The 22,692-nt window shown below is 44.7% G+C and overlaps 1 protein-coding gene across 1 annotated transcript in view; it reads left to right on the top strand.

Annotated features, from left to right (window-relative positions):
* The first annotated feature begins 638 nt into the window (after positions 1-638).
* The window catches only part of mfsd9 (major facilitator superfamily domain containing 9), a 33,081-nt gene continuing 11,027 nt past the window's right edge, over positions 639-22,692 (top strand). The window contains exon 1 of the mRNA XM_041843917.1: positions 639-975. Coding sequence (XP_041699851.1) covers positions 889-975 — 87 coding nt within the window. The 5' untranslated portion in view covers positions 639-888. The remainder of the gene's footprint in view (positions 976-22,692) is intronic.

Below are 22,692 nucleotides of genomic sequence, written 5' to 3'. Positions count from 1 at the left end.
AATCCATGTTTCCGTCAGTGCCAAGAAGTCGAGGTACTGGAGGGTAGCATAGGCTGAGATGAACTCTGCCTTGTTGGCCGCAGAACGGCAGTTCCTGAGGCTCCCGGAGACCTGGAACTCCACGTGGGTCGTGCGCGCAGGGACCACCAGATTAGAGTGGCAACAGCCACGCGGTGTGAGGCGTTTGTATAGCCTGTGCTGAGAGGAGAGAACAGGGATAGACAGACACATAGTTGACAGGCTACAGAAAATGGCCACAACAATGCAAAGAATGAAATTAACTAAACATCTGGGAAAGCGAGAGAGCGGGGCCTCCCTCACTTACGTTTCACTGAAACACCCAACTATAACTCTCCCAACTTCCACCTCAGAAACTATAATTGTTGTAAACTACAGCGGTTCAATGTTTTCTAGGAATAGACTAACAAGTGACACAGAATGTATGCAGAATAACATAGAGTCCAGAATTGAACAATAGATTCTATTCTATTCTATCAAGCTGAGTCTTGCTGAGGGAGTTACTGTATATGGGCCCTTGTGACTAACAGCTTTTAAATACAACGCTTGGCTTACTGCCTGACGTCAGGTCGATACCACCTGGTAGATCTCTCGGTGTGCCAAATGCGAAGAGACGAGACGCCAGCAGGTCAGTCATAAAACATGACGCATCAATGAATCCACTTTGATTAAATGTAGGCTATTTTCTGCCAAATATGACAATATCGGCACATCCTCAACAGATTTAATTGAGGTGGTTGGAAGTTAAATCGAACACGAACACTCCTGAAGAGAGCGAATATTCCAGGAACTGCAGGGTGTTCTTTGTTATGGTTGATCCGCACTGTAGCGCTTCTGCATTGACCATCAACGAGCTGTCAGGGCGGGAGAATGAATAACGCAACATTTAGCATATTAAATCAGATACCAAGGAGACGAACACGGATTATACAATGTATCTATGTGGTGGGGTTCATGGTAAGTGCAACATTGTAACCTTTTTTTAAGGCTACATTTAACATGTTTGGTATTGCAGTCACGTTTTAAATATGTAACTTTTTGGGCGACCCGACCAAATTCACATAGAAATATGAGTTGTAGATATGTCATTGCCATTGAAAGCAAGTCTAAGAATCGGTAGATCGGTTCTATGAGCATTATTAACATAAGTTTAGTTTTTGCATCTTTTACTTTCTGCTTTGTACACCAGCTTCAAATAGCTGAAAATACAATATTTTTGGTTATGGAAAATATATTTCACAGCAGTTTAGATGGTACAATGATTCTCTACACTATACTTGCTTATTTTGTCACATCAACAGAAATTTGACTATTAGATTTTTTGCAACATAGTGTATCTTAAAAAACGTTCTTAAAAGGAATAGAGAGAGAGAGAGAGAGAGAGAGAGAGAGAGAGCAGTGCTCACATTGGACATTGAACCTGATAGTTGAGGCAAATGCTTGCTGTTGACATCAGTTTTTTAAACTGTTGGCGTTTACCAACATTATAAGGGCTATATCATGACATTAGGTGCTTTAAACTATGTAAAATATTTATTCTGGTTTAGGCGGTTCCATCATATATGAAATTTGAGACCCTGACCTGCAGGCTACCACAATATCAAATGTATTAAACATTGTGCCTGCATTTGCCAAAAGATGCATTACTGGATTGTTCAGCAGCCTGTCATTCTAATGTTGATCCAACTAGTTATAAGAGGCAGGTTGAGTCCCATCACAGCACTGTCAAAAAAACCTGTCCAACAGAATCCATTCCTTGGAAATCAGTGTTTTGCTCTGAAGGACTTGTTATTCTGAGAAGATCAGGGTGTTCACAAGAACATCAGACTGACTCTGTAAAACGTATTATAAACCGGATTGTTCGAGCCCTGAATGATGATTGGCTGAAATCCGTGGTATATCAGACTGTATACCATGGGTATGACAAAAAAGTAGTATTTACTCGTCTAATTACGTTGGTAACCAGTTTATAATAGCAATAAGGCACCTTGGGGGTTTGTGGTATATGTCCAATCCAGCCACTCTGCGTTGCGTCGTGCATAAGAAAAGCCCTTAGCCGTGGTATATTGGCTATATACCACACCTCCCTGGGCCTTATTGCTTAAATATAATATAAATGCATATCCTGTGGTACAGGATTAGACTGACTTCAGGTTTATTGAATCGTATGTGGTTTGGACACACACTTACTCTAAACTCACAGAATTGGAGCAATACAGATACTTTTGAAGACAGTATGGTAAACGTTTTATGTGTAATGCTATCCAGATAATGAGTATAGAAGTGAATGCTACAGAGTGTCTCAAAAACATTTTCACCCAAAGCCTAATCCCTTGTGAGAGCTCTGATCCTCCCTCTCTCTCTCTCTCTCTCTCTCTCTCGCTCTCTCTCTCTCTCTCTCTCTCTCTCTCGCTCTCTCTCTCTCTCTCTCTCTCTCTCTCTCTCTCTCTCTCTCTCTCTCTCTCTCTCTCTCTCTCTCTCTCTCTCTCTCTCTCTCTCTCTCTCTCTCTCTCTCTCTCTCTCTCTCTCTCTCTCTCTCTCTCTCTCTCTCTCTCTCTCTCTCTCTCTCTCTCTCTCTCTCTCTCTCTCTCTCTCTCTCTCTCTGTCTCTCTCTCTCTCTCTCTCTCTCTCTCTGTCTCTGTCTGTCTCTCTCTCTCTCTCTCTCTCTCTCTCTCTCTCTCTCTCTCTCGCTCTCTCTCTCTCTCCCTCTCCCTCTCTCTCTCTCTCTCCCTCTCTCTCTCTCTGTCTCTGTCTCTGTCTCTGTCTCTGTCTCTGTCTCTGTCTGTCTCTCTCTCTCTCTCTCTCTCTCTCTCTCTCTCTCTGTCTCTCTCTCTCTCTCTGTCTCTCTCTCTCTCTCTCTCTCTCTCCCTCTCCCTCTCTCTCTCTCTCTCCCTCTCTCTCTCTCTGTCTCTGTCTCTGTCTCTGTCTGTCTCTCTCTCTCTCACACACACACACGCATGCACTAACTCCCACACACTGTATGTTTGGTCCCAGTTTGAATGTAGAGTTAAGAGTTGAATTGAACAGTCAGTTTAATGGGTAGGGCCGCGACACAGCAGGAGCTACAGTATGACTTCAATCAAGTCTCTGGCAAGAGCCTCTCTGGAGACAGATAAACAGGGTGGGAGAGTGTCTATTTCTCTCCTCAGGCCCAGAACTCTCTTTGTTGTAGGCTACACTCACTAACCATCAGGCTAGATAACTGGTACATTTAGGTCCCAAGTTCATCCCCTTCCACAGAGCAGAATACAGTGAGGGAAAAAAGTATTTGATCCCCTGCTGATTTTGTACGTTTGCCCACTGACAAAGACATGATCAGTCTATAATTTTAATGGTAGGTTTATTTGAACAGTGAGAGACAGAATAACAAAAAAAATTATAAAGTAAAACGCATGTCAAAAATTTTATAAATTGATTTGCATTTTAATGAGGGAAATAAGTATATGACCCCTCTGCAGAACATGACTTGGTGGCAAAACCCTTGTTGGCAATCACAGAGGTCAGACATTTCTTGTAGTTGGCCACCAGGTTTGCACACATCTCAGGAGGGATTTTGTGCCACTCCTCTTTGCAGATCTTCTCCAAGTCATTAAGGTTTCGAGGCTGACGTTTGGCAACTCGAACCTTCAGCTCCCTCCACAGATTTTCTATGGGATTAAGGTCTGGAGACTGGCAAGGCCACTCCAGGACCTTAATGTGCTTCTTCTTGAGCCACTCCTTTGTTGCCTTGGCCGTGTGTTTTGGGTCATTGTCATGCTGGAATACCCATCCACGACCCATTTTCAATGCCCTGGCTGAGGGAAGGAGGTTCTCACCCAAGATTTGACGGTACATGGCCCCGTCCATCGTCCCTTTGATGCGGTGAAGTTGTCCTGTGCCCTTAGCAGAAAAACACCCCCAAACCATAATGTTTCCACCTCCATGTTTGACGGTGGGGATGGTGTTCTTGGGGTCATAGGCAGCATTCCTCCTCCTCCAAACACGGCGAGTTGAGTTGATGCCAAAGAGCTCAATTTTGGTCTCATCTGACCACAACACATTCACCCAGTTCTCCTCTGAATCATTCAGATGTTCATTGGCAAACTTCAGACGGCCCTGTATATGTGCTTTCTTGAGCAGGGGGACCTTGCGTGCGCTGCAGGATTTCAGTCCTTCACGGCGTAGTGTGTTACAAATTGTTTTCTTGTTGACGATGGTCCCAGCTGCCTTGAGATCATTGACAAGATCCTCCCGTGTAGTTCTGGGCTGATTCCTCACCGTTCTCATGATCATTGCAACTCCACGAGGTGAGATCTTGCATGGAGCCCCAGGCCAAGGGAGATTGACAGTTCTTTTGTGTTTCTTCCATTTGCGAATAATCACACCAACTGTTGTCACCTTCTCACCAAGCTGCTTGGCGATGGTCTTGTAGCCCATTCCAGCCTTGTGTAGGTCTACAATCTTGTCCCTGACATCCTTGGAGAGCTCTTTGGTCTTGTCCATGGGGAGAGTTTGGAATCTGATTGATTGATTGCTTCTGTGGACAGGTGTCTTTTATACAGGTAACAAACTGAGATTAGGAGCACTCCCTTTAAGAGTGTGCTCCTAATCTCAGCTCGTTACCTGTATAAAAGACACCTGGGAGCCAGAAATCTTTCTGATTGAGAGGGGGTCAAATACTTATTTCCCTCATTAAAATGCTAATCAATTTATAACATTTTTGACATGCGTTTTTCTGGATTTTTTTGTTGTTATTCTGTCTCTCACTGTTCAAATAAACCTACCATTAAAATTATAGACTGATCATTTCTTTGTCAGTGGGCAAACGTACAAAATCAGCAGGGGATCAAATACTTTTTTCCCTCACTGTATATCTCTAACAACAATGGTGGTTTGTCTTGCAGTTGCTTCACGGTGTTTGATTCACTCATTGTCGGTTTGAATGAACATAAAATACTGTAAAAACACCAGAAAATCAGCTCCAAGTTATTTTAATTTTGGAAATCTGTTCCAAAGTATTCCCACGCATAATAGAGAGACACGTGATTGTTTACAAATGTAAGCAAGGTTTGAAATGATTACATTTTAGTCAGATATTATATCTGTTTGGGATTTTTGCGGTCAATTAGCGTTCTACAAATTATTTGTAATTATGTTCCAGCCCTCCGACCATCCGCTCAAGAAAAAATCGGTCCGCGGTGGAATCTAGTTGATGATCCGTGCTCTAATGCATCATAACCGTGCTGAATATAAATTGCAGCGTTTGTGAACCCCACCCTTCATAATCTGTTTGAACATTTTAAAGCAGATGGTAGCATAACTTTGATGCATGCTGTATGTTAGAAAGGGTGATTTGTCAGGGCAGAGTATTTTAACCCTTCATTTGACTGTGTTTTCATTGGCCATTGACAGGTCAACCTCTGATGATCACGATACTCTGATGATACTCTTCTGTTTCGCAGTAAAACAACCTCCATAGTCAAATGTTGTTTTGAAAATGTTTTTATGGTGACATTGTTACAGAGTAAAGGCTTGTGTGACTTCAGTGGTCAGTTGTCATTCACCTGTGTAATGGGAATTTCCAGGTGAACAAAAGCAGTCAGTGATAAAGTCAATCTGTTTTAATACAATAATTCAGAGAGTCACCTCCAGAACAGAAGCATAGAAAATATCTAACAGGCCTCTTGGAGACATGCCTTTTATATCTAATCAGACCAAGGTTATTATAGTTTTTTGTTTTTATAGTAGTTTTTATTTCAATTAGTTTTAAGATTAGTTTTTTAATTAGAAATTCAGTTTAGTTTCAGATCTACTTCACTAGTTTTAATTGAGTTTAAGTTCTATAAAAACATGTATTTTTCGTTTTTATATTATTTCGTTTCAGTTTTAGTGTTAGGGACAGAAAGAAGGAGACATTTATTTGTAGGTTATTTTTTTTATTTTTTGTGTGTTTTGTGTTTTTTGGCACTTCTTGCCTCTGTGGGGCAATAATGCATTAGGTGATGGGTCAGCTCATAGATTAGGTTAGGTTTAAAGGTTGACGTAGCGAGATAGCGCGAGATGACGTAGATGCACGAAGTAAACAGTGGTAGTGGGTCAATTTCTGCAACAGCCAGGAGTGCGAGGCTAAACTTCTCTGCTGTTTTGGTCCCGTAACTACCACGTTGTAGCAGCAAGAAGCGCCCCCGTGCACATGTGCAGATACTCTGTTTGCGAGTTCTTGCATAGTGCTCATCTCAATTCGGGTCACCGCCTTTCAAAGTGTTTTGCATTCTGGGGATAAAAGGTAAGGTGAAAGCAACCAACTGCAGTGTTGCCATTGTTTATAAAATAAAATGATGTTGCTTATAACGTCGACATAAACATGTCTCCAACCCCCATATCACACACTCGCAATCTGAAAATATGTGTGTGTACATTGTTTCAATATGCTTTGCGTTGTAGTCACAACAGACAAAGATATATAGTTAAGCAAACTTTACTAGGCATGTTGTCAACCCGCACATTCATACAGTAAGTCCCAACTGGTTTCCGTTTCCTGTGTAACATCAATATTGATACATGTTCCCTTCTCTTTTTTTTTCTTTTTTTTTTACAACAAAGGCAGACTCCACCTAACTTTGGCTTGTAGTCCATGTCTGCAATAAACTGGAATGTGAACTGAATGTTTGTTTACTGTCTCTGACTGTCCATTAATTCTTATTATTTTTACCCTCCCACAAAGTCTTTCAGGTGTATAGGTCTTCGGATGGCCCTACCAGACCTTGTGTGGGGAGTGTTGATTACATCAGGAGGTGCTTGACCTGAGATGTTTGGATCTTCTTGTTGAGGTGCAGCGTCCACCTCTAGGTTGTGTTCAGCACCCTGCTGGGTGTCATCTGGTGCTCTGTCTACTGGCTCTGTGCCAGGCTCCTCAACAGTGGGGAAATCCTCCTCTATTTCTCTGCTCTTCCTCAGGTGTCGCCTGTTCCTCCTGAAGACTTGTCCCTGTTCTGTCTTCACCTCATAGGACGTTTGCTCCACTGGTCTGACTACTGTGGCCCTCTGCCACCAGTGTTTCTGTCCTGTGAGTGGCTGAACTCTCACCCTGTCATCTCGTTGCAGCTCTGTGAGATCCTTAGCAGAGGTGTCGTAGTACTTCGCCTGTTTCTGCTGTCTTTCTTTGAACTTCTCCAGCTCACAGTTTGCCATCCCCGGTCTCAGAAGATTTTCACTCATTATAAGTAGTGTCTTTGTACGTCTTCCCATGAGCACCATTGCAGGGCTGCTGTCTGTTCCTTGTGACGAGGTATTTCTGTGATCCAGCATGGCCAGGTATGGGTCAGCACCTGCTCTCTTTGCTTTTGGCTGTTTTCACTGCCGATTCCACTTTCCCATTACTTTGCGGGTATCCTGGAGACTATGTTTTGTGTGTAAAGTCCCAAGCCTTGCTGAAACTTCGGAACTCGTCTGAAGAGTACTGGGGACCATTGTCTGAGTAACGAATGTCAGGTATCCCATAGCGTGCAAAGTGTGTCTTCAGTTTTCGAATGACCGTTTTCGACTGTGTGTTCTCCAAATGGTCCACTTCCCAGAAGTTGGAGAGATAATCAACTGTGACCATGTAGTCTCTGTCGTATACTGGAACAGGTCAGTCCCTATTTTTTCCCAGGGACGCTTTGGTGCTTCGTGGGGCCTCAACGTTTCTTTCTGCTGCTTCATACCCCATGCCGTGCAGGTGCTACATTGTGCCATGTATGTTCTCAGCTGTGCATTCATGCCTGGCCAGTAGACACACTCGCAAGCTCTTCTCAGACATCCCTCTGTTACTATGTGTGAGGAATGGATTCTCTGCATTATCTCTGACCTGAGGGCAGTAGGCACAACGACTCGCTCACCTCTGAAGATGACTCCATTTTGCACACTCAGCTCATCTCTGTTGTGAAAATACATGGCTACTTCCAAGGGTACATGTCCTTTCACTTCAGGCCAACCCCTGCAGGATCACATTTTTCAGTGTCTGGAGCTCCCGGTCCAGCTCAGTGACTCTCTGGATGTGCTTTAGTCTCTCGCTTGACACAGGGAGGTAGTGTATCATATTGATTGATTCCACCTCGACCTCCACAGGGCCTCTGTTGTCTTGTTCTGTGAGGTCTTGTTCTCAGGGTGTCGGCCAGAACCACATGTTTTCCCGGAACGTAGCGGAGACTGACCTCATAGTTTTGGAGTCTCATGAGTATGCGTTGTAGTCTTTTTGGTGCGCTGAGGAGAGGCTTTGTCATGATGCTCTCTAGAGGCTTGTGATCTGACTGCACTTCCACAGTTCGTCCATATGTGAATTGGTGGAACCTCTCCATGCCAAACACCACTGCAAGCAGCTCCTTCTCTATCTGTGCATACCCTTTTTCAGTCTCTGTCAGGGCTCTGGTGGCGTATGCTATTGGTTGTCCTCCCTGCATCAAGGCTGCTCCTAACCCACTCTCTGAAGTATCACACTGTAGTACAAGCTGCTCTGTTGGGTTGTAGTATTTCAGCACAGGGGTCTGTGCAATGGTATCCCTGATTTTATTGAAAGCCTGCTCATGTCTCTCTGACCACTCCCACAATGAGTCCTTGTGTGTTAGCTGTCGCAGTGGCTCGCAGAGCTCCGTGGCATGCGCAGCCACCTGTAGCATCCCATGGGAGTAGAGAACGTGGTGAGATAGCTGGATTCCTCCTCCAGTTCCACATGCCAAAATCCATGTTTTACATCACAAACAGAACACGTGTGCTCTGTTCAGATCTGGCAGCACGTCTTCAATAGTGGGAAGTGGGTAATGGCTCCTCTTGAGCGCCTTGTTGAGAGGTTTCGGATCAATGCACACTCTTAGTTTTCCAGACGGTTTCTTCACTACGATCAGGCTGCTAATCCAATCTGTGCTTTTTTCAACTGCTTTTTTCATCCTTCTTTTCTCTAGACCACTGAGCTCCTCTTTGAGTGGTTTATATAGTGCTACTGGCACTCTTCTCTTTGGCAGATGGACGGGCTCCACTCGCTCAACCACCTCCAGCTTCAGTTTGCAGGGTAAGCATCCATCTCCCTGGAATACATCAGAGTACTCTTGTTTAATTTGCTCTTTAGTCCAGGATCCTGTTGTTTTCTCGATGGCCAGGATGTTGTGATGCTGCACAGTAATCAACTCCATTGCCTGTATAGCCTTACTGCCTAGAATGGGCCTGTGCACATTCTTGTTGACTACGATGAACTCAACTCAGTAGGTTTTCTTATTGCGTGGATTGATCACTTTAAGTGTGCACTTCCCCAGTGGCATCATAGTACTCTTGTTATACATCACCAATACCTGACTGCAGGGCTCTAGGTGACTGGCTTTTAGGAGGTTTGCAGGGATAACATTACAACTAGCACCACAATCTAGCTGAAATCTGACTGACTTTTTGTTGACCAGCATGGTTGCAAAGAGAGCTGCATTGGGGTCTGTGGTTTTCTCCTGCGCCACGTTGATGCTCTCTGACTTTGGCACTAGTGTGATGCAGAGAACATCCTCACCGCTCTCTGAGTCAGCTAACGCATTTTCCATTGCCAGGACTCTGTTTGTCTTGCTGGTCCCTGCACTTTTGCAAATCGTAGAGAAGTGATTGTTTTTTCCACAGGATTTAAATTTTTGTCCATATGCAGGGCATTTTTCCTTTTTTCTCTCATGTGTCCGTCCACAGTATCTGCATTGTATAATGCTCTGTCCCTCTGTAGGGTCTCCTCTCCCTCTCGGTCTCTCTTTCTGTGTGACTGCATGCAGTGCTACAGGGCCCTGCACATTTAGGACTGTATCTCTCTGTCTGGACAGTTCTGCAGCTCTGCCAATCTGTATGCATTTCTCTAAACTGAGATCAGTCTCTCTGAGTAAGCGCTCTCTTAAGTGTGGGTCACATGTGCCACACACAATCCTGTCCCTGATAAGATAGTCTGTGATTACTCCAAAGTAAAGGCCACTAGAGTCCTCAATTCAGTGAGATATTTGTCTAAACTCTCATCTTGGCCCTGACTTCGCATAAAAAAAATATATCTCTCAATTGTTTCATTTTTCACAAAATGCATCCAGTGCTGCAATTACTTCCTCAACAGAGAGATTGTCTTTTGTACTGCTGTCGTAGTAAATATATTATGTTATAGCTTGGTCTGGCTAAAATTTTGTGCATGACCCATCTTGTGTTGGGCCTTCGGATTTAATACAATGGACAAAGACTTCTATCTTGTCGGCCTTGTCAGCAGGTGGCTAAGAACAACACCCACGCCATAGGTCTCTCAGTCCTTCCAACTCACGAGTTTTCCCATGACACACACAAACACAAACACACACACACACACACACATTATTACTGATAACACACGCACACACAAAATCCCCTCTTTCGGCTGAACATTTTCCCAAAACACACACACACACACACACACATTATTACACACACACACATTATTACTGATAACACACGCACACACAAAATCCCTTCTTTTAGGCTGAACATCTGAAGACAGACAACCCGACTCAGAGCCAATGCAATGGAAGTGACCTCGACCAACTCATCAGGACCAATCAGAAGATCAGAACTCCTAGAATCAACCTACTTTATTTTATTGTATAAAATGTCAGCACACAATGTTTAGGGGCGCGCTCTCAGATATCTCCCTACGAGGTTGACGAACGGGTCCGTGCACGCTATTTACAGATATCTTTACCTCTGAATAAACTGCCTCATATTATACAATTATCCACCTTGTCCGAAAGTCTCTACTTGGTCTCCGTTCTCCAGTAAACTTGTTTTATCAACAAACTTGGTAGCAGAGGGTGGTTTTCTAACTCTGAATTCGGTCCATAAAAGTTGATAGAGACAGGAGACAAGTAAGAGACGGATCTGAAAGGACGGGTGACCTGTCCGCAGGAGCAGCCGGGAATCCAGCTCGCCTCAGGAAACTGATCTAGACGGCCGTCAATACAAAGGTAAGCAGAACCTGTTAAAACAAAATCTGCATATTGTATTGTAGGATAAACCCAAATTATGATCAGTAGTACTGGGCGTGAGTATGGATTACTGATAAATTTATAACATATCTATTATGACTCAAAAGGCACATATGTAAAGATATCTGAATTCTTTAGGTTTTTACTGTTGAAATGTGACTCTCTAGAGAGGAGTCTAGTTACAGTGGTTCACAAGAGAAGGACCGACTTTTATTTTCTGTTGAAATGTGATTCTCTAGTGAGGAGTCTATTTACAGAGGTTTGGTTCACTAGAAATGGACCCTTTTATTTTTACTGTTGAAATGTGACTCTCTAGGGGAGGAGTCTAGTTACAGAGGTTGAGGTTCACGAGAGACGGACCCTTTTATTTTTTGCTGTTGATATCTGAAATCTTAGGTTTTTACTGTTGAAATGTGACTCTAAGAGAAGAAGTCTAGTTACAGTGGTTTTATTTCCTGTTGAAATGCGGCTTTCTAGTGAGAAGCCTATTACAGTTTTTGGTTCTACAAGCGATGGACCCTTTTATTTGATCCACAAGAGAAGGATCTGGTGACTTGATAAAAAGATTCAGATAGTCGGGTTGAGTTAATTCCGTGAGAATCCAAGTCCAGAAAAGGTTCTCCCGACTAGACGCCAGTTGAATGGTTTAAACGACTGGGAGTCTCCTTGAGGAGAATCAAAAAAATATATAATAAAAAATACAAGTTCAGATAGTCGGGCAATTTGGTTGACGTGGCACTCAACTATATGTACTGTGAGGAACTTAAACTGAATTCGTGTGTTGATGCTGATATGTAATGAAAAATGTAATTGTTGAAATGATAACCTGAATGTTGTGTAAGATTGGCCGTTTCATGAGACTAACTATAGAATGACCAACAGCGCCGGAGAAGATGGCTGCCGTTTTACAGCCCTCTAACCAATTGTACTATTATGTGTGTTTTTCCGCGTTATTTGTAATTTATTTTGTACATAATGTTTATGCCATCGTCTCTTATAACCAAAAAGAGCTTCTGGATATCAGGACAGCGATTACTCACCTCGCATTGGACGAAGACTTTTTCTTCAACGAGTCGGACGCGAAGGATATTCTACAGACACCCGGCAAGGCCCAGATCCCCGTCATTCGCCTGAGGAAGAGACGGAGATATCGTGGACGTAGGTCGGGGTGCCTTGTAAGGATCCGACGGCGAGCGAGTAAACTGCCTCTCCCATCAATACTATTAGCCAACGTTCAATCTTTTGAGAATAAAATTGACGATTTAAGATTACGGTTATCCTACCAACGGGACATTAAAAACTGTAATATCTTATGTTTCACGGAGTCGTGGCTGAACGACAACAATGATACCATTCAGCTAGCAGGCTACACGCTACATCGGCAGGACAGAACGGCTGGCTCCGGTAAGACAAAGGGTGGCGGTCTCTGTATATTTGTAAACAACAGCTGGTGTACAAAATCAAATACTAAGGAAGTCTCGAGGTTTTGCTCGCCTGAGGTAGAGTATCTTATGATAAGCTGTAGACCACACTATTTACCAAGAGAGTTTTCAGCTATATTTTTCATAGCTGTCTATTTACCACCACAAACCAATGCTGGCATTAAGATTGCACTGAATGAGTTGTACAAGGCCATTAATCAACAGGAAAACGCTCATCCAGATGCAGCGCTCCTAGTGGCCGGGGACTTTAATGCAGGGAAACTTAAATCCGTTCTACCTAATTTCTACCAGCATGTCAAATGTGCAACCAGAGGGAAAAAAACTCTAGACCACCTTTACTCCACACACAGAGACGCATACAAAGCTCTCCCTCGCCCTCCATTTGGCAAATCTGACCATAACTCTATCCTCCTGATTCCTGCTTATAAGCAAAAACTGAAGCAGGAAGCACCAGTGATTCGGTTAATAAAAAAGTGGTCAGATGACGCAGATGCCAAGCTACAGGACTGTTTTGCTAGCACAGACTGGAACATGTTCCGGGATTCTTCAGACAGCATTGAGGAGTACACCACATCAGTCACTGGCTTCATCAATAAGTGCATCGATGATGTCGTCCCCCACAGTGACCGTGACGTACATACCCCAACCAGAAGCCATGGATTACAGGCAACATCCGCACTGAGCTAAAGGGTAGAGCTGCCGCTTTCAAGGAACGGGACTCTAACCCGGAAGCTTATAAGAAATCCCGCTATGACCTCCGACGAACCATCAAACAGGCAAAGAGTCAATACAGGTCTAAGATTGAATCATACTACACTGGCTCTGACGCTCGTCGGATGTGGCAGGGCTTGAAAACTATTACAGACTACAAAGGGAAGCACAGCCGCGAGCTGCCCAGTGACACAAGCCTACCAGACGAGCTAAACCACTTCTATGCTCGCTTCGAGGCAAGCAACACTGAAGCATGCATGAGAGCACCAGCTGTTCCGGACGACTATGTGATCACGCTCTCCGTAGCCGATGTGAGTAAGACTTTTAAGCAAGTCAACATTCACAAGGCCGCTGGGCCAGACGGATTACCAGGGCGTGTACTCCGAGCATGTGCTGACCAACTGGCAAGTGTCTTCACTGACATTTTCAACATGTCCCTGACCGAGTCTGTAATACCAACATGTTTCAAGCAGACCACCATAGTCCCCGTGCCCAAGAACTCTAAGATAACCTGCCTAAATGACTACCGACCCGTGGCACTGACGTCTGTAGCCATGAAGTGCTTTGAAAGACTGGTCATGGCTCACATCAACAGCATAATCCCAGAAACCCTAGACCCACTCCAATTTGCATACCGCCCCAACAGATCCACAGATGATGCAATCTCTATCGCACTCCACACTGCCCTTTCCCACCTGGACAAGAGGAACACCTACGTGAGAATGCTATTCATTGACTACAGCTCAGCATTCAACACCATAGTGCCCTCTAAGCTCATCACTAAGCTAAGGATCCTGGGACTAAACACCTCCCTCTGCAACTGGATCCTGGACTTCCTGACGGGCCGCCCCCAGGTGGTAAGGGTAGGTAACAACACATCTGCCACACTGATCCTCAACACGGGGGCCCCTCAGGGGTGCGTGCTCAGTCCCCTCCTGTACTCTCTGTTCACCCATGACTGCATGGCCAGGCACGACTCCAACACCATCATTAAGTTTGCCGACGACACAACAGTGGTAGGCCTGATCACCGACAACGATGAGACAGCCTATAGGGAGGAGGTCAGAGATCTGGCCGTGTGGTGCCAGGACAACAACCTCTCCCTCAACGTGACCAAGACAAAGGAGATGATTGTGGACTACAGGAAAAAAAAAGAGGACTGAGCACGCCCCCCATTCTCATCGACGGGGCTGTAGTGGAACAGGTTGAGAGCTTCAAGTTCCTTGGTGTCCACATCACCAACGAACTATCATGGTCCAAGCACACCAAGACAGTCGTGAAGAGGGCACGACAAAGCCTATTCCCCCTCAGGAGACTAAAAAGATTTGGCATGGGTCCTCAGATCCTCAAAAAATTCTACAGCTGCACCATCGAGAGCATCCTGACTGGTTGCATCACCGCCTGGTATGGCAACTGCTTGGCCTCTGACCGCAAGGCACTACAGAGGGTAGTGCGTACGGCCCAGTACATCACTGGGGCAAAGCTCCCTGCCATCCAAGACCTCTATACCAGGCGGTGTCAGAGGAAGGCCCTCAAAATTGTCAAAGACTCCAGCCACCCTAGTCATAGACTGTTCTCTCTGCTACCGCACGGCAAGCGGTACCGGAGTGCCAAGTCTAGGTCCAAAAGACTTCTCAACAGCTTCTACCCACAAGCCATAAGACTCCTGAACAGCTAATCATGGCTACCCGGACTATTTGCACTGCCCCCCACCCCATCCTTTTTACGCTGCTGCTACTCTGTTAAGTATTTATGCATAGTCACTTTAACTCTACCCACATGTACATATTACCTCAACTACCTCAACTAGCCGGTGCCCCCGCACATTGACTCTGCACCGTTACCCCCCTGTATATATAGCCTCCCTACTGTCACTTTATTTTACTTCTGCTCTTTGTTTTTCTCAACACTTTTTTTTTTTTGTTGTTGTTTTATTCTTACTTTTTTTGTTTAAAATAAACGCACTGTTGGTTAAGGGCTGTAAGTAAGCATTTCACTGTAATGTCTGCACTTGTTGTATTCGGCGCATGTGACCAATAAAATTTGATTTGATTTGATTTGATTTGATTTGATAACTTTTAAGAGGACCACCGAGTCCTATTTTGCCTGTTATGTAGCCGCTGCGCTAAAAGCTGACTTGAACTTTTTCCCTCTTGCGGTGTTGGTATTTCAATAATTCCTAGAATTAGATTGATAATTGTTTTGGAAGCGCTCGAGTTTGCTAATATATTCTTCCAAAAGGGCGATTCTGATACCTTTTGGGAAAATATATAATAATTCGAATAATTGAAAAACAATAATAACTTTTGCTAAATAATTCCTAAAATTAAATTGATAATTATTTTGGGAGCGCTTGAGTTTGTTAATATATTGTTCCAAAAGGGCGATTCTGATACCTTTTGGGAAAATATATAATAACTCGAATACCTGAAAAACAATAATAACTTTTGCAAAATAATTCCCAAAATTAAATTGATAATTATTTTGGGAGCGCTCGAGTTTGCTAATATATTGTTCCAAAAGGGCGATTCTGATACCTTTTGGGAAAATATATAATAACTCGAATACCTGAAAAACAATAATAACTTTTGCTAAATAAATCCCTAGAATTAGATTGATAATTATTTTAGGAGCGCTTGGGTTTGTTAATGTATTCTTCCAAAAGGGCGATTCTGATACCTTTTGGGAAAGTATATAATAGCTCGAGTACCTGAAAGACAATAATAACTTTTGCAAAATAATTCATGGGATTAAATTGATGATTGTTTTGGGAGCGCTCGGGTTTGTTAATATATTGTTCCAAAAGGGCGGTTCTGATACCTTTTGGGAAAATATATAATAATTCGAATAATTGAAAAACAATAATACCTTTTGCAAAATAATTCCTAATAATAAAGCATTGAACATTTTTTTGTGTACGAGGGTGGGACATCAGAGATAAATCTCAGTCAGCGCCAAGAATACATTGCTGGATTCGGCCAGTGACGGGCTAAGAGCACCAAGATAGTCTAATAAACTGTATAACCATGGCAACCACTACCGTCCCAAAACTCAAATTTAATGAATATCTAGATCAAAGAATACAGGATAGAGCGGGAGGGAAAGAACAGTATAAGACAGTAAATAAAGTGTGGGAGGGAGTGAAACTCAAATGGACACAGGCAGGTTACTTTAGCGGGGGTGCCCCGTCTAAAGGGCAACTCATCTCTATGGAGATAGAGCTAGGGGAGGCAGTGAGGGAAGGAACAGAAAGTGAAGTGAAAAGGAATAAGTCTCACTTATTCAAGAAGGAAGGGACTAAACACAGAGAGAGAGCAGAGGCTGAGCTAAGGATAGGTACGTGGGCAATTGAGGAAACACGACGAGCACACCCATACAAGAAACCAGACATGATGGGTGTGGTGATTGAACCCACAACTGAGACAACACCAATAGTGGGGACACAGTCCATGAGTGACATACCAGCGCCCTCAGCACCACTGTATCCGACCCTGCCACAGGAAGCGAAGAGCACACCACCCGCATACACACCCACTCCTCCAACTAACCCTTATAACCCATTCCTAAGTCCTGCAGTGGTACAAGCGCCTGTGTTCGTGGTGCAAGGAGGACACCTAGTGGGGAACATGGCACTAAGACCATACCATTGCTCTTCCAATGGGGCCCTTCCAATTTGAAGCATCAATTCCTATATTGTCCCAACTGTCCAATCAACCTATTAGGAAGGGACCTATTGTGCAAACTGAAATGTTCAATCTACCTTACCGAAAAGGGGTGTGGAGGTTTCCATTGATCCCATTACCTCCACACCAGTTCATCCAGTTAGGGTGCTGATGCTACCCATCATCCCAACTCCAGTGCTCTCCCTGACCCAAGAAATATACTGGTTGAAGTGCATCGAATCCGGCCAAGGAACCCCTGAGGTTCAATTCAAGTTCAACCAGCTGAGACAACTCATTTACACATTTCACCCATACAAGACTCCTCAAGCTGAAATCCACTGTACACTTAATGTGACTGATAATGATGTCAACCCATATACCGATGACTGGGATGAAAACATGATGGACCTGACACCAACAATCAGATGTTGTACCATAGTGTGTGGACAGGAAGGAGTGGCTGCTCCGGTTATCCTACCTTCCCATTTGAAATCCTGGTACCTACTGGGCGAAGAATCTGCTCCCCATGTTACACTGGCAGTTGGAAACGGTTTTGAAGCAAGGAGCCTTGGGCCTATGATCAGAAGAGCATCCAAACTCCAGTGGGAACCCACCCAAACTCCAGGAATAACCAAAGCCACCACTGAGAACATGTGGAGGTTTATGACAGTTGACACAGAGGAACATTGCCTTCCTGAACGTTTGACTCTCCCAAGACACCATGGTAAACCTTACACAGACCACCCCTCATCACAAGCACTGCTTTCCACCATTGATGAAGGCATATGGACACACACCCCATTTGATGTTGGACAACTACAGGTGGCACCAGTCACCATCACCTTACTCAACCCTGATCAAATTCCTATCTACCGAACACAGTACCGTCTGAAACCTGAACAGACCATGGGGATCAAACCAACCATAGATGGGTTGTTGGGAGCTCGTGTCATATATCGCACTGTGTCTCCATGGAACACACCAATCTTACCAGTCTTGAAAACAGGAGGTGAAACATACCGGATGGTACAAGACTTCCGAGCAGTGAACGACGTCACTGCACCCATTGACCTACCTGTCCCTGACCCTCACATTACACTGAGTAATCTCTCACCAAAACACCAATACTTCACCGTTGTGGATCTGGCTAATGCCTTCTTCAGCATTCCACTGGATGAGGCTTCACAGCCTCTCTTTGCCTTCACATATGAACATCAACAGTATACGTATTCGGTTCTTCCACAGGGTTACAGGTGTTCTCCCGGAATCTTCAATCATATCCTAAAGACACACCTGACTGAATTGAAAATCCCTGAAGGAGTGATACTCATCCAATATGTAGACGACCTTTTGCTGGGGGCTCCCACATCTGATCTCTGTCTACAAATGACAAAAACCCTACTTGACTTCTTGGCTGTCAAAGGCTACAAGGTCAAAATGAGCAAAGTCCAGTCCTGTCGCAGAACTGTCCTTTTCCTTGGCAGAGAAATCTCAGGAGAAGGTGCTGGTCTCTCGAAATCCCACCGAGATTCCATACTCCATCATCCACGTCCCATCACAGTGTCAGGCATGTTGTCCTTCCTGGGGTTGACAGGGTACAGCCGTACCCACATCCCTGACTACACATCCAGGACTGAACCTCTGAGAGAAATAGTGAGAGAAGCAGGACCAAGAAACTTACACTCCTCACTTACCTGGACACCTGAAGCATCAACAGCGTTTGCTCTCCTAAAAACCGATCTCTCGGTGGCAGCAGCTCTGACAGCACCCGACTACAAAAACAAATTTCATCTTGATGTTTCTGAAAAGGAGGGGTTCACTTCTTCCATCCTTTTTCAGAAACAAGAGGGGGAGAGAAGAGTACTGATGTATCATTCCTCTAAGTTGGACCATATTGAAGCAGGTCAGACAACATGTTCCAGGTACGTGGCTGCAGTGGCAAAAGCTATTGAAAAAACCGCCCACCTGGTAATGTGCCACAAATTGGAAATCCATACGCACCATGGGGTTGCAGCATATCTGATGAGCAAGGAATTCACGTTCAGCGCTGAAAGAAAGAACAAAATCCAGAATAAATGCACCCAATCACACATTACTTTTGTCAACACCGACAAAAACATGGCAGACGCACTCAATGCAGAAGAAGGGTTGGCACACTCCTGCGAAGAGAGGGCGGCACAGGAACTGAAACTGCGACCAGACTTGGGAAACGAACCCCCTTACCAATCCTGATCTATGGTTGTACACCGATGGATGCTGCTATAGAGGAGAAGAAGGGAACATAGCAGCATATGCAGTGGTACAGCAGCTTCAGACGGGTCACACGTGACCCTGGAATCAGACATCATCCCACAACCTGCCTCAGCCCAACTAGCTGAGATCATTGGTTTGACTCAAGCCCTGGAAAAGGCTGAAGGAAAGACTGTGAACATCTACACTGACTCAGCATATGCTCATGGAGCAGTCCATACAGATGGACCACAATGGGTCAGACGTAACTTCACCACAACAGGAAACCTTCCGATCAAACACAAGGCACAAATGGAGAGACTGATAAAAGCAGTCTCACTACCTGAGCAGGTGGCCATCATGAAGTGCAAAGGACATCAGCAACTCAAGAACAAAGTCAGCGAGGGAAATGACGCAGCTGACAAAGCAGCCAAGAAAGCTGGGGGCTACACTCCAAGACAGATGGTGCTGCAGACTCAACCAGCTAGAACAGAACTCACAGACCAACACATAAAGGAACTACAATTCACAGCGGGCCCGTATGAGCACTCGGTATGGGGACAGATGGGAGCCACCAAAGGACCTGATGAACTTTGGAGATGCCATGACGGCAGGTTGGTGGCCCCAGCTAATCTCTGTCCCGAGCTGATACGTGAGGCTCATGGGCCCACCCATGAAGGGAAACTCAAAACTTTACAGAAGGTTTCCCATATTTGGTGGCACCCACACATTAAGGACATGACAGACTTGTTTTGTGATGAGTGCAGCATTTGTGGCAGCCACAACCCAAAGAAACCTTTCCAAACACCCATGGGTTCATACCCAGTACCTAATGCATGTTTTCAGGACATTAGCATAGATTACACTGACATGGGGGCTGATAATGTAACTAATGGGAAAAGGTACTTATTGGTAATGGTAGATCGATTCTCCAAATGGGTTGAGGCAATACCAACAGCACGTGAGGATGCTAGGTCGGTCATTAAGTGGCTGCAGACTGAACTCATACCAAGGTATGGGGTTCCAAGACAAATTCGATCCGACAACGGGTCCCATTTCAGTAACCAACACCTGAGACAGGTGGAGGAGAGGTTCGGCATTGTGCACAAGTTTGGGTCTGTGTACCGGCCGCAATCTCAGGGCCTCGTGGAACGCGCCAATCAAACTTTGAAGGCTAAGATAGCCAAGGTATGTGCAGGTTCAAAGTTGACGTGGGTTGAAGCTCTGCCCCTGGCGTTGATGGCCATGAGAGCCTCTCCAGGAGCAGGCACCCATCTCTCTCCACATGAGATTATGACTGGTAGAGTCATGCCTGGTCCACCAAGGGAGGGAGGTCATATGCCCGCCCTTGATGTACAACAAATTGTAATGTCTGAATATGTGAGAAAACTAACGGAACTCTCTGCAGCTCTCTCCAAACAGATTCACAAGGTCCAAGAGGGGGAGCTGACGGGAGATCCGGCGCTGCTGAAGGTAAAAGTTGGCGACTGGGTAAGGATCAAGGTTCACAAGAGAAAGTGGCAAGATCCCAGGTGGACTGGACCGTACGAAGTGAAGGAGGTTACTTCACACTCAGTCCAGGTCAAGGGTAAATCAGGCGCACCTTGGCACCACTTGACACATTGTACACCAGCACCAACTCCTTCCAGAACCCTGACTGAAGTCAGAAGTGATTTAATCACATTAAATTCGGATCAAATTCTTGACACCAACACTATCTGAATATGTGGAGGAGACTCCCATCTTCAGATACTGGAGGGGAAAGACAGAGGAGGGACAGACCACCATGGGAGAGACTGGGGTGCTCTGCTCCACTCCTTGTTTTGCTGATTGTAACTATTGGGGTTACTCTAGGAATCATACTCTGGTCAGTACAGCACATGACACAGACACCCATTACACCTACTAGTAAACCTAACGACACATTCAATGCCACAACCATACGTCCGATCAACCTGCACTCCGACACATTGAGCCCAGATCAGAATGTAAGCCACAGCCACCACGTAAATAAACGACAAGTTGTCTCTAACACCCTTTCCTGTGGGCCCAGACAATTGTATAGAAGCACCACATTATGTATACCCTTTAATGTTACCACTACTGCGACAGTGCCGTGGGTAGACTTCAGAGACCTTTCCTACTACCGTGACTGGGACTGGTATATGACAGTGGGGGACACCCATAGCGATTGGACTTGGACAAACTTGGTATGTGAGACTAATTATGACTGGTCCAGTTGCACCTCTACTACATTAGGAAAACAATGGAGGAAACTCTTGACTTTGACAAAAAGCTCTAAAGGACTCAAATTTACTATCTATCCTGGTATTGCATTAGGCTGCCAGGACTTTAGACTTGCTCCTTATGTAAGCTGTACCACTGCACCAGTCCATTGGAATGTTCGAATTTGTCATATTAATAACACAAAAGCACAGGCTATTAATGAAAATGGTAATAAGAATAATTCTATTATTTTACTTACCACTCCACCTACTTTGGATGATGTAATCCTGACCGCTACAGGTGTCTCCGGCCTTTCTAACAACTGGCTCTTGTTGACTGAGGAAGCGGCAAAGGTGACTCATCAGAGTTGTGTGGTTTGTATGGGGGCACGGCCATTGCTTCGCATTATCCCTGCCGCCATTACGCCAGAATGCTTCCTGTCTGTCATGAAACATGACAACCCTTCCGCCAATTGTACACTATGGGACGTAGTTCATCCCTTGGTTACTAAAGCAACTAAGAAACCAATTTTTTCCTATCAGGTGGCTAGAGCTAACTTTACCTGTGTTAATCTCACGAAAGGTCTACCATTGTTGGGTATGGTACCTGTTGGATGGTGTCGGTTTATCTATACGCCTAATGCTGAGTTTAAACCTGTTTCCAGGGCTGATGTCTGGTGGTGGTGTGGAGGCGTTCATCTGTTTGATGGACTGCCTGGAAATGCCACAGGCACCTGTGCACTAGTCTCTCTTTTGCTACCAATTTCTGTGTATCCAACAGGTGTTCAGGAGCTGGTGACCCATGTGTCTGACTTAATTCCTACCAGGACCAGGCGCGCTGTGGGCCCTACTCATGGGGACCCAACCTACATTGATGCAATTGGGGTCCCTAGGGGGTACCAGATGAGTATAAATTGATTGACCAAGTAGCCGCAGGTTTTGAATCTTCATTTTGCTGGTGGTGCACAATTAATAAAAATGTTGACAGAATCAATTATGTCCATTTTAATGTTCAAAAATTAGGCAATTGGACACAACAAGGTTTTGAGGCGGTGCATGGCCAGTTGGCTGCGACCTCTCTCATGGCTTTCCAAAATCGTATTGCTGTCGACATGCTCCTGGCTGAAAAAGGAGGAGTATGTGCTATGTTTGGTGAACAATGTTGTACCTTTATTCCCAACAATACAGCCACAGATGGCAGCTTGACTGTCGCCCTGGAAGGGTTACGAACTCTTAATGGCAAAATGAAGAGCCACTCAGGGGGTGGATACTTCAATGTGGGACTCTTGGATGGATGCGTTTGGTAAATATAAAACGCTTGTTTCTTCTATACTTGTATCCATCTCTGTTTTTGCTGCAATTCTAGTGCTTTGTGGATGCTGTTGCATTCCATGCATACGGACGCTGACAACCAGGATTATAACCACCGCTA

This window comes from Coregonus clupeaformis, chromosome 23, assembly GCF_020615455.1.
Source record: "Coregonus clupeaformis isolate EN_2021a chromosome 23, ASM2061545v1, whole genome shotgun sequence".
Classification (NCBI taxonomy): Eukaryota; Metazoa; Chordata; class Actinopteri; order Salmoniformes; family Salmonidae; genus Coregonus; species Coregonus clupeaformis.
Note: the sequence above shows the minus strand (reverse complement) of the source record. Positions and strands in the feature narration are given on the sequence as shown.